At 54.2% G+C, this 12,652-nt stretch overlaps 1 protein-coding gene across 8 annotated transcripts in view; it reads left to right on the forward strand.

Annotated features, from left to right (window-relative positions):
* EHMT1 (euchromatic histone lysine methyltransferase 1) overlaps positions 1 to 12,652 on the forward strand; it is a 151,555-nt gene that overhangs the window by 128,228 nt on the left and 10,675 nt on the right. For all 8 annotated transcript variants that reach the window (XM_019438337.2, XM_019438338.2, XM_019438340.2 and 5 more), the window contains 6 exons: positions 2,308 to 2,409; positions 4,046 to 4,150; positions 9,961 to 10,115; positions 10,898 to 11,065; positions 11,251 to 11,395; positions 12,090 to 12,167. In XM_019438337.2, coding sequence (XP_019293882.2) covers positions 2,308 to 2,409; positions 4,046 to 4,150; positions 9,961 to 10,115; positions 10,898 to 11,065; positions 11,251 to 11,395; positions 12,090 to 12,167 — 753 coding nt within the window. The remainder of the gene's footprint in view (positions 1 to 2,307; positions 2,410 to 4,045; positions 4,151 to 9,960; positions 10,116 to 10,897; positions 11,066 to 11,250; positions 11,396 to 12,089; positions 12,168 to 12,652) is intronic.

The following is a 12,652-nucleotide window of genomic DNA, read 5'->3' on the forward strand; positions in this document are numbered from 1 at the left end:
CTCTCTCTTGTGCGCGCTCTCTCTCTCTCTCTCTCTCTAAAATAAACATTAATTTTTTTTTTTAATTTCTAGAAGATAAAAGACTATTTAAAGCAGAAGTAATATCTGTACAAGGTGCAGTTCATACCAGTTTAGAAGTAAAATGTATGCCACCAACAGCACCAAGCAAGAGCCATGAATGGAGCCCTGCTGTTGTCAGGCTGTCGTTTCTGCTGTGGGAGGCAGTAGGTATGAATCCAAGGTGACCGATAAAGAGAATAATATCGTCATCCCCAGAGAAAGCACAAAGAAAATAATTTACAAGAAATAACAGCTTTAAGGACGATTTACGAAAATCGAGTAGAGGCGGTAAGATGGGATCCTGAGCAGTATTTGTATAACTACAGGCAGGAGAAGAGGAGTAAACACCAATGGTACAAGGAGCCCTGTCCCTGTCTGTGGTGACACCACGTGTGAAGACTGAACACACCAGGACCAGCTGTGTGCTGCTGCAGGGTGCTTGCGTTATTGGAGACACGGCTGGAAATAAAAAGGATGGAGAATGTAGATCATGCAGATGGTAAATGTGAGAATCAAAAGGAAAAATTTTTAAACTTCTGTAAGAGAAAAGATTATCTTTGTGATTGCAGCATAGGGAAAGGTATCTTAAGACACAGAAAAGTACAAAAATGGTAAAGTTAAGTGCATTAGAATTAAGAATTTCTAATCAACAGGATGTCACAAAGTTCACAAAAGGCAGGCTACACACTCCCAGAAGATTTTGCAGCACACTGGCAAAGGATTCATATCCAAAACTATAAGGAAGTCCTACAAATAAAAGAATCCAAAAGAAAAACAGGCAAGGAATGAGCGGCAGTCCTCAGAAGAGGAAGTCTGAGTAACCAGCAAACACGCGGAAGGCGCTCAGCCTTTTGAAAACAAGCCTGAGACCCTGTTGGGTAGCCCTTGGATGTGGTGGTGCTCAAAGGTTGGACCGCCCAGAGGAGCCACAGCGCCCCCTGCATCCCTGTTGCTGGGCGTGTGCCCCCGCCCCCAGGATGTGTGAACAGGGGACGGTTTTGCAATCTCAGTGCATCTTTAAAGAGCACAAAGTCAAACAGAACACTTGAGAACAAGGCAAGCCTTTGAAGCCAACAACCATACGTTTTTGTGTTTATCATACAATTAAAATTTTAAACACCAGTAATCACAGGATTGGACTGTGTGGGTTTTCTTGAGAAAAGTGGGTTTACTGATTAACTTCAGTCTTGATAAGAAGTGTGTATTATATGTATGTGAAAATGTAGGATTACTGCTCTTAGGGTTAGAAACGGAGAGAAAGAGGGAATAAGGAAACATGGTCAATAGAAAGGTGGGAGCCGGTGGGGAGAGAAGCGGAGGGGCCCGTGAGGAGAAGACGGTGGGAGTGTGTCCGCGTGGGTCCTTGAGGTGCGTGCACAGGAGGGATCCATCTGTGAAAGATGCTACCTCAGGTTGGCGCCGAGCCTGGCTGTATAGACGGGGCATGAATGGTCCCCCAGCCCTCCCGGAACCCCCGAGTCTCTCCTGGAGCTTCCTGAGTCCGACCTCTCCTCTCCAGTGGTGGGTGGCTTTTGTTTTGTTTTGAGGTAGTTCAATTAATGGGATATATTTAGCATGCCTGAGGAAGCAGAGCTGAAAGCTAACAGGGAGATGTGCCCAAGCAGCCTCAGGAAACAGAACGCACTCAGTCAGCCACCAGGACGTGTGTGGGGCTGCAGGGCAGGCTTTGCCCCTGTTCTGAGCCCCTGCTCTTCCCTGCCATTTATTATCTTTAATCCTGTGGCGTACAGACAGTGATTACTGCCTCATTAGCACTGCTTTAAACGTGCAGTGGCAACCATTTCTTGTAGAGGTCCTGATGGGTACTGTGGCCCTCTGGTCGTGTGAGGAGTGCAGTGGCTTGAAACAGTCCCAGGGGCCCTGTTGGAACAGAGGGACGGGTCGCCGCACCTGGCCACATGGAGAAGCCTGGGGCGTGCCACGGCCTGTCAGACCGTGAAGGAAAGGGAGGGACAGCGGTTCACATGTGTGCCTGCAGGCTGTCTGCAAGTGGAAGGCCCTTTGCCACCTGAGGCCTCGTCCCATCGGCGTCAGAAGCTCGGGGTCTGGACCCCAGTGGTACAACCTCTGAAAACAACCCCACCCTCCTCTGCCTGGGCTCCTTATCGTTCTAGACGGCACCTCCCCCCTGTGGGGAATGAAGGTTCACTGTGGCCATGCGCTCAGGGCCTGGCACGCTGTAAGTCATGTGATTTCTCTGGATCTAAATGGCATTTTGTGTTGCAGGATGCAGAGGGCTCCACCTGTTTGCACCTTGCTGCCAAGAAAGGCCACTATGATGTGGTTCAGTATCTGCTTTCAAATGGACAAATGGACGTCAACTGTCAGGTAAAGCCACGTCCTCCACTTACCGACACTCTACCTGGCTGGTTGGCCAGAGACCCCAGTCTGGGGGGACCTTTGTAACAGTCCTGGCTCCCTGCCTGTTTTCTGTGGCCCCCCCTTGCAAGGCCTCGGAAGGCCTGGCCTCACTCACCCTGGCTGCCGCCTCCCCAGGCCGCCCACTGGTTACTCTGAGAGCTCATCCCGCAGTGACCTCTTGGGCCACCGTAGTCTCCTGGCCTGGGTGAACATGTCACCACTGAGTGGGGTCCCTGACCTCCTGTATGCCGGGTGCCCTCCCTCCCGTCGTGCCCATCTTCCCACCTAGTGGCTCTCAGGGTTCCAGGGCAGGGTCTTTGCGTGACGAGTAGTCCTTGGCCTGAGGAGGTCCCATGTGTGTCAAGTGAGTGAGTGACTCGGGAGAGCATTGAGGGAGCTTCCCTCCCACTTGCTGGGGCCCAGACCCCTCTCCTCCCGCTTGACTCTGGGCTCTGGGAAGGCTGTCTTGGCATCACAGGCTCTGCCCCATCTTTTAGGAGTGTCATTGCCTCCAGCCCAGCTCTCTGCAAGCCACCCTGACAGAGACCCTCCCCAGTGGCCTAGAGATGTGGTTCCCTGCCATGTGCCTCACGGCCCACCTCTGCTCTCACAGGGTCCACGGGCTAGACCCCTACGCTGTTTCATTTTCTGCCTCCCATTTGGTTGGGTTTTGAACATTTCCTCTCCTGGGCTGGGCTGGCTCCACGAGGCCAGCTTGTCCCTGCAGTGTCCCCAGTGCCCAGGCGGTGCCCACAGCCAGCCTGCAGGGAGGGCCTCGCTACGGTCATGGAAGCTGCATATCTGCCAGAGAGATGTGGCAGCTGGGGGTGTGCAGGGAGTCGTTTGGGAGGTGCTGGGGAGGGTTGAGCTTTCTGCCACCAGACCATGAGTTGGCAGCGTGATACGCATTTCCTGAGGACTTGCTTTTCCTGGTTTAAACAAAACTACCCATGACCAACTGAGTAAGGAGAGACAGGCCTGGGTGGGTGGAGTGGTAGAAAGCCGACTGGTCAGAACCACGGTGGACCCTACAGATGGGGTCAGTCTGCGAAGACTTTCTGCCGTCTGCCCTTCAGGAGGAAGCCAGAACTGCGCACAGCCTCCGTCAGTCTCTGGGCTTGGATTGCTTTCCGTCCGCAGTTCTTGGCAGCCTGGTCTTGCTTCCTCCTCGGGGTCTGTGTCACTAGGGCCAGCACTTCCCACCAACCAGACTTCTGGTCTCTGAGGGTCGGTCTGGTCGACGGTGTTTCTGGTCCAGGGATCCAGGCAGGTGCACTCAGGTGTGCGGGGTATTGTCCTGGCAGTGTCTGTCCTCCAGGCTGGAGAGGGGCGAGGTCCCGCAGAACCATCTGTCCCCCTCAGAGCAGAGGTTTGTGAGGGTCACACTGGGTGGTTCTGGCTCCGTCTTGCACCCACTGAGATGTCTGGGGCTATACCCGGAGCCTTGGTTTCCTCACCAAGAAAATGGGAACTTGGTCTGGCTCCCGCCTCTTGGGGCCGCCTTATAGGTCCTCAGTGAGACTGCTCTTCATGTAACTTGTCTCTGGGAGCTGTGGTGAATTGTAGGGCTTTGTGTTTTGTTTTGTTTGTTTTTTGAAATTAGGATGATGGCGGCTGGACACCCATGATTTGGGCCACTGAGTATAAGCATGTGGAGCTCGTGAAGCTGCTGCTGTCCAAGGGGTCTGACATCAACATCCGGGACAACGTGAGTCTCTGGGTTTCGCTGGTCCTAAGCAGGTCCTGGAGGAGGATGGAGAGACCAGGGCGTGCAGAGCTGACAGCTGAAGGTTCTTTTTCTTGGAAACCTGACCAAGGCTCTGCCCTCTTTTTCCATGTTTTCAGTGGCCCCTGGACCCACTGTGGTTTCCTCAGGTTGTTTTGTGTGTTGGCCAGTTGCTGGGTATAGATTGAGGGGCGGAGGTTCCTGAGACCTGCCTGTGGGTGGTACCTGCCTATTTAGAGGCGCACCTGGATCGAGGAGCCCAGGGTGCACACCATCCCTGTGCAGGTAGATGTGTGAGCGCCGGCTCATTCTGTGGTTGCCACCATGCACTCAGACCACGAGAGCTAAGGTGCTGGTATTGAAGGCTGGTTTTGTGGGACAGGTTTGGTCTCAGAAAATGGGGGCTTGGGGCCAAGGTCCGAAGACTCACCAGTCCCTGTGGGAGTAACCTCCTGGCAGCCTGTGTGTCAGCAGGCAACTCCGATTAATTAATTAATTAATTAATTAATTAATGTATTTTTAAGTTTATTCAGTTATTATATTTGAGAGAGAGAGAGGGCACACACGCACAAGTGGGGGAGGAGCAGAGAGAGAGAGGAGACACAGAATCTGAAGCAGCTCCAGCCTCCGAGCTATCAGCACAGAGCCTGACGTGGGGCTCAGACCCACGAACCACGAGATCACGACCTGAGCCGAAGTCGGACGCTTAGCCGACGGAGCCATCCAGGCGCCCCAACTCCAGTTAATTTAAAAGGGCATTTCTGGGAAGGTCACCGGGGAGCTGCTCTGGAGCAAGGCAGAGGGACAGGGTTCCCAGAACAGACAGACGCAGTGCGCCCTGCAGAGCTATGTCCACTGTTACAGAGTGTCACCAAAAGCCATAAATAGAAAGTCTAGCCACAGACTCATTAAACTGATAATGAAATAAGAAAGCAGGTTGGCAGTAAGAGTTGATTGTTCCAAGCACACCGTTCAGTAGCGTGCAAGTCAGCATGGAGCCTGAGAGTCCAAGGTAGGGAGGCAGGTGGCCTTTTCCGGTTCTGAACCCTGAGCGGGACAGGGCTCTCTAGACCCCCGCTTGAAGAAGGGGTGGGAGCAGCGAGCACCACCTGGTCTCTCATTGTGGCTGCTCAGCATTGGGACCCTTTCCTGCATCTGTGAGCGGGTCTCACCCTGCCCAGAAACGTGGCACACAGGCCGGGATCTGGGCCTGCAGCACGTGGCTCGGCTGCGGGGTGTTTCTGTTCGTGTCCTCAGAGCTGCTGTGGGTACGATGACACCGCCTGAAAGGGACCGGGGACTGGAAGGTGAGGATAAAGGGAAGGGGTGTGGGGAGGTCCCTTGTGGCCGCAGCAGAGAGCAGTCGCGACCTGCCCTGCTGATGCTTTGTGACGCGGTTAGGGCAGTTGCGGCCGTGTGTCCTTGGGCATGGCGCCCCTCGTGCAGCTGTCTGGGGTCGGGGTGCGGGTGTGTGGGCAGCACACGGCTTCACAGAGTCCAGCGGGTGTCAGTGCTGGTGCTGCCGGCGGTCCTCAGGAGTCAGAACAATCGACGGATTGCGTGTCTGTGGGCCACGTGACGACGGAACCACGTTTCACCTTGACAGTTTCATCGTCGCGCTAGCGGCAGACTGTACTGTGGCAGGTGTGCAGTGACACGTACACCTGAAATAGATGCTTGTGAGCCCAGAGTCCACCACAGCCACACCAGTGCATGACACTCCTTCCCAGTTTCCTCCTGCTGCTTTGTAGCCAGCCGCCCGCACCGCTTTCTGTCCCGTGGGGGTTCTTTGTGAGCTTGGTGTTCCGTGGGTAGATCCCTGCGGTGTGGACGCTGCTCAGGCAGCGTTGGTCTGGCGGTCAGTGTTCCGTCGTGTGGACAGATCAGCTCACTCGTCCCTTACCCGGTCATGGACATTTGTGTCTTCTGGGTCTGGCTCTCACACGTGGAGCCGCTGTGAACACGCACACAGGCAGGCCACACATTTGCATGGCCACATGCTGTCATTTCCCTCAGGTGACACCTGGGTCCCGTGATGTGTGTGTGCTCACGTCTGTGAGGACACCGCCCAGCTTCTGGAACGGCCACGCCCTTCCCAGTGTCCAAGAGCTGCTCCTTCCCCCTCCCCGGGCCTCAGCATGGTCAGTCTGTGTCCTCTTCCGGGAGGGGTCTGCTCACATCTGTTGCCCATGTTTTAGTGGGATGTTTATTGTTGTATCCTTCAGTTTTGAAGGGTTTAGTACATTTTGTGTACAGGTCCTCTGTATCAGATGGTTTACGAACCCTAACAAGTAAGCAGATGGTTTTTAATTTTGATAAAGTCCGGCTTATCAATTATTTTCTTTTTTTTAAATTTTTATTTATTTATTGAGAGCGAGGGAGAGAGAGACAGCGTGAGCAGGGGAGGGGCAGAGAGAGAGGGAGACACGGAATCCGAAGCAGGCTCCGGGCTCTGAGCCGTCCGCACAGAGCCCGACGCGGGGCTCGAACTCCCGAACTGTGAGATCTTGACCTGAGCCAAAGTCGGACGCTCAACTGACTGAGCCACCCAGGCGCCCCAATTATTTTCTATTTATAGGTCACGTTTTTGGTGTTCTCTTTAAGAGTTCATTGCCTAACCTCAGATCCCTTTCTCCCATGTTTTCCTATAATAGTTTTTAGTTTCAGGTGGTCATTTTCATAGATGGTAGGAGGTGTGAATCAGAGTTCTGTATTTGTGTGTGGATGTGCGTGTGTGTGTGGATGTGTAGCTGAAAGTCCTCCTTTCTCCACAGAATTGACTTTTGTCCTTTTGTCCACATGTGCGGGGGTCCACACCTGCCTGTCCTCACACCGTTGCCGTGCTTTCCCAATGCTGAGAAAGTGCCACCACGAGGCCCGTCGAGACATTACGCATAGCACAGGAATCCTCCCGAGTGTACCCCTTTCTCCCAACCTCATGCTGTTGCTCTCAGACATTGTACTGATGCCACAGTACGTACTTTGTTGAGACTGTCAGAGATATTTGGGAAACACTGTCCTGAAGAAAGTCTCAAAGATCCGCTTGTTTGCTTAGGTCCTTCGATCCAGGGTCATTTTTCTTCTGTGCATCTCACTTCACTCACTGTCCTGGGCACTGGTCTGCCCGACACCAGTGCCCGCAGAGCCCTTTTCCTGCCCTCACTCGGGGGATGTTTCGCTGGGTGTGGATCTGTGGTTCACAGCTCCTCTCCATGCTTTCCTCACACTGCCTGCATCCTCGCCAAGGGGTCTACCACAGGGGACTCTCGGGGTGCCTTGTCCTTACTTCTCGGTGTACAGCACATCTGTTTTCTTTTGGCCGCTTTTAGAATTTTCTCTCTGTCACTAGATTTTGGCAGTTGGATTAGGATGTGTCTTGTGTTACTTGTGTTCGTGCGTGGAAGGTCAGTAAGGGTATAGTGAGCTTGGATTAGTAAGGTTAGAGTTTTGTCAGATTTAGAAATTTTTCAGTCCGTATTTCTTCCAGTAATTTTTCTGCCCACCCCCACTTCATAAGGGCCCCCGTTCTGTGATTAATCAGCTGGTTTGACATTGTTCCACAGCTCACCGATGGTCTTTTCATTTTCCCAAATAATTTTTTCACTCAGGATTGCAGTTTGGCTGATTTTAAAGCCATTTCGCTGGTTTTATTGCAATTTTGCTGTGTTTTCAAGCTCAGTAATCTTTTTTTTTTCTTTTTACACCCTATGATGCTGTTAATCTCCCCCAGTATGTTTCTGTCAGACACTGTAGTTGTCAGCTCTGAAAGTTTTGTTTGTAACCTTGGGTTGGATGCCAGACATGATGAAGTTTACCTTGCTGCGAATTTCTTTATTCCTGGAAATGTCTTGAGTCTTGTTGTGTGTGCAGTGTAGTTACTTGGAAACGGTCTGATTGTTTTGGGTTTTACTTTCTAGGTTTATTAGGTGGCTTCAAGCAGATCTCAGCCCAGGGCTGCTCATCTCTCCTGTGTGGGTACTGGCACTGAGCCCTCTGTGCCTGGGCTTTGGGGTGTGTCCTTCTGGAGGTCAAAGGTGGGGATATCCAGATCTCCAGAGGCCTCTTTCCCAGCCGCACAGCCTGCTGTGCAAACCCCGGCCACCTTTTTTGTCCCCTTCTCAGGGATACAGTCCTTCATCATCTGAAAACCAGTCTTTCACACATTTTGATTGTTTGGCTCTCTCAGGCGGGCGGGTGAGTCCAGCTGGTCCCTCTGGCTCTGTCTTTGCCAGAAACAGAGTGCCGCCTATCGCTTCAGATACGTGGGTCAGGCCTGTTGTGACACAGCAGGCAGACCTCTGTGAGTCTGGGCTGCATAGTCCCATGCTAGGAGGAGCCTTGGTGGGAGGGACAGTCTCAGCATGGAATTGTGGTTATAAAATCATAGACCCTTCTGATGAAGGAATGAGAAAAGAGGTCCCTAAGGAAATCACATTTTGCTCTGGAGCTTGCAGATGTGTGGAAGATGGAAAGATCAGAGGGGAGGAAGGCGACTCAGAACAACGTCCAGGAAAGGAAGCCCCAGGCAAATCCCGGCTTTTCACAAAGTACCACGGAGGAGTCCGTAGAAAAGCCTGTGCCTGGGGCCAGCAGCTATTTGCCAACTGAGAGGACCACACAGTTTCTGTTTTACTTTTATGTTTCCTGCAGTTCATTGAGCTGAAAGCATTGGATGCACTCAGAGTGTGGGGATTGTCTGCGAGCACAGGAGCGTTACAGAGGGTCCCCTGGGCAGGAGAGGGCCAGGAATGGGGCGTGCAGAGTCACGTAGCCAGCACGTCGGCCCCGTGAGGGCGGACACGGGGCCGAGTGGGGCAGGCACTGTGCTGAGCTCTGCCTGGGTGCCACCGAGCCCCCTGTGGCGGTGTCAGAGTGAACAGCCAGGCTTGACTTTGGTGGTGGCTCCTGTGAGAACCTCGGGGTCCCCCAGGGGTGGGGACCCTTGAGCGGTGCACACTCTGCCGGGAGAGCAGAGAGCGCTTCCAGGGCAATAAATGTTTCTGCCACCTCTGAGGGTTAAGCCCTGAGTCCAAGTCGGAGAAAGAAAAAGACTCGGACTTTCACTTCCTTGTGTTCCCGAGGAAGAGGTTCGCTAGAGGAGAGGCTCCGTAAGTTGTGACGCGTGAGCTCAGCGGGCTGCAGGGCGGTCAGGGCCGCGGGCGCGCCTCGCCACCCGCAGTGAGCACGGGGCGGCCGCCTAGCTTGTCCCCAGTGTGGCCGGCTAGCCGTCGCGGGCCGTCCTGTGGTAGGCCGCTCTCCCTCCCGGCGGCGCCGCACGCTCCCTGTACCACGTTCCGCACGGGCTCTCCGGTTTTCTCCCTCTCGCGTTTGTTTCCAGAACTATGGTGTGTGTGGTGCCCTAGTAAACTTGCTGCGATCGTTGAAAATCGTTTATATCTTGTGTACAGCACAAATGGTTTTTTCTCATATTTGATTTAAAATTTTTATTTTGTAGAGGTTTTCGGGAAGTAAAATTTTAATGCGGTCAAATTTGTCTACTTTTGTCTTTTTCAAATCTTACACAAGTATCGTCCTCTCCTGTGATTGTACTTCTATTCCAAAGTGAATATAATTTTAAAAATTAGATAAAGCACAGTACTCCCAAATGTGATGTTAATAATGTGTTGTGTTTAGGTTGGTCTTATTGCAGATGATTTTTTTATTCAATTTCCAAAATACTCAGTACTGTGCATTGCTTTTATAACAAAAATGAAACAAAAAAGGAAGTGCCCTCGCCACTCAGACGGGTGCTCTGCCCTCCTCTTGGCGCGCTGCGCTGTCTGTCTGTGCAGGAGGAGAACATCTGTCTACACTGGGCTGCGTTCTCTGGCTGCGTGGACATAGCTGAGATCCTGCTGGCCGCCAGGTGTGACCTGCATGCCGTGAACGTGCACGGAGACTCACCCCTGCACATCGCCGCCAGGGAGGACCGCTACGCCTGCGTCCTGTGAGTGGCTCTGCTGCCGTGGCCCCTGCAGGGCTCCCAGGGTGGGCGAGGCCCTCCGAATGGAGCTCCTTCCCCAAGCGGGCAGAGGCGTGAGTCTCCCAGCCTGCGATTGAAGTCAGCATGGTTCCTTCCGGTTCAGGGAGGATCGTTGTGAAAAATCCCCAAATGCTTAGGTCAAATTGTCCGGCACCTCCGGTCTGGGGCGACGGGCCGGCCCTGCTCAGGAGGGGTGGAGGTGCCGGTGCTGCTGCTCGCCACTCGCCAGAGCTGTTCCCCATGTCACTCACACGTGGCTGCAGTCGGGGTCCTAGGGAGCCGCTGTGCTCCCAGTGGGAGCTCAGAGATGAGGGGTTGCCCTGTGGTGGGGGCCGGAGCACCGCGCTGCCGCTCACCGTGCGGTTCTGACTCGCATCAGGCCCTCGGAGCACCTCCCGGCCCCTGACCGTGTCCTCGGCCACCTGGGTGTGCTTTACCCGTTCATCCTTGAGCGTGCTTTTAAATGGGAAAGCCAGGAGACCTCAGATACCGTCCTTAGTTCCTTACACGCTCTTCCTGACGAGAAAGCTGAGGTGACTTTTGATCGTAAATGTGGGAGAAGGAGTAATGGAGTGCATTCCTGGTGAGTCAGGCTGATCTTTCTAGAAGCTCTGGTCAGCAAAGCTTAATTTCCAGATGAGTGGTGTACTCTCTGTTTTTACTGACTAGAGTCACTTCATAAATCTCATCCTCATGCCTTTAAATTAAGATCTGAATGTTTTGTTGGCTTACATTTTTCCTTTTAGCCTCTTTCTTTCTCGGGATTCAGATGTCACCTTGAAAAACAAAGAGGGAGAGACGCCCCTGCAGTGTGCCAGCCTCAACTCCCAGGTGTGGGACGCTCTGCAGATGAGCCGGGCGTTGCGGGACGCAGCCCCCGACAGGCCTGTCCCGACGGAGAAGACGGTGAGCAGGTGAGGAGGCCGTTCTGGGGCAAATGGTGACACGTGGGGGGTTAAGAGTTTGAAACAAAAGCTTCTCTTCAAGCTGAGGCGTCCCCGGGCCCGAGAGCAAAGTGCCTGGCCCAGCCCTCAGCGGCTGCCCTGTTGGGGCATCACTTGTCACCGCGAAAGGTAACGTCCCCCCTTTCCGGCGGCAGAGACATTGCTCGAGGCTATGAGCGAATCCCCATCCCGTGTGTCAACGCTGTGGACAATGAGCCGTGCCCCAGCAACTATAAATACGTTTCTCAGAACTGCGTGACGTCCCCCATGAACATTGACAGAAACATCACCCATTTGCAGGTCAGCGGTGCTGGCGGGCGGGGGGGGCGGCGGGCCTTTGGGGCCCGGGGTCCACGGATGTTTCCCCAAGAAGACCCGGCCCTTACAGCAGTTGTCTTCCACCAAAGAGCTGAAAGGCAGATAAAGATCCTTCCTGGAAACGGACCCTGTATCCTGTGTTGGGTCCCTAGCCCCCAGGGCAGTGCCGAGCATCCCCTGGATGATGGTAGTGATTGGTAGTTTGTGGGCCACGCTAGAGCGAGGAGCCCGTCCTGTGCCTTGAGGGGCCTGGCTCCTGCTGAAGTGAGATGCGTGCCCTCAGGGCTGGACCGTGGCTCGGCACTCTGCCTTTCCCTGTTGGGCAGCGTCTGGCCTCAAGTGCAAGCCTGGCAGGATTTCCTTCACGTGTCCCTGTCTCATGGCCCCGCACGTCTGACCACCCCCTCCTCTTCTCCTTCCTGAAGGCTCTTCTTCCAGAGCCCCTTGTGCAGGCTGGCAGTGTCTTAGAGGCTGGGTGTTTTCTGCCCACGTGCCCTCTTCCTCAGGGCTGCACACCGCCCGGTGTCCCTGAGAATGGAGACGTTAGGGCCAGTCACCTTTCTTCCGCACGGGCGTGGCTTTCAGAAAGCACGTGTCAGGTAGAGGGGTGGTTTTGGGACTCGTGAGGCTGTGAGCAGAGAACAGCTCTCCCGTGTGACGCACGGTCTCCCCACAGTACTGCGTGTGCATTGACGACTGCTCTTCCAGCAACTGTATGTGTGGCCAGCTCAGCATGCGCTGCTGGTACGACAAGGTGAGCCTGCGGCTGGGGCGCGCTGTGCGGTGAGTCCCCTCCGACCCAGGACGGTGCCCAGCCGGGCTGGGGCAGCTGGGGAGATGAGGAGAGGGCTCTGAAGGCCAGCATCTGACATAAGAAACTTAAATGCTCTTGGAGTTGAGAGTTCAGAGGTCATCGGTGGGGGTGGAAGCCAGGGTGTCCTGGGGTGGGGATGAGACACAGGCTTGGAGGGGAGACCATGGCAGACGGTTGTCTCCAAAGTCACCTTGTAAGGAAAGGGGCACGGGCCTGGGGCTGGGGTGCGTGTTCTTAGCGAGGCATGGCTGTGCCGAAGGTGAGCAAGGGCAAGCATTCTGAGGAAAGTTCTCAGTGTTCAGAATGGCCCTGGTGTGTCGCCTGATGGCTTGGCGGGCGACAAGTGGCCAGGTCCCCGTCATGGCTGTGGTCCTGTGGGCTGCAAGGCCGAGAGTGAGCAGTGGTCCAGGGGGCACCGACCCCTT

Source organism: Panthera pardus, unplaced genomic scaffold (genome assembly GCF_024362965.1).
Source record: "Panthera pardus isolate Hobbes unplaced genomic scaffold, ASM2436296v1 HiC_scaffold_20, whole genome shotgun sequence".
Lineage (NCBI taxonomy): Eukaryota > Metazoa > Chordata > Mammalia > Carnivora > Felidae > Panthera > Panthera pardus.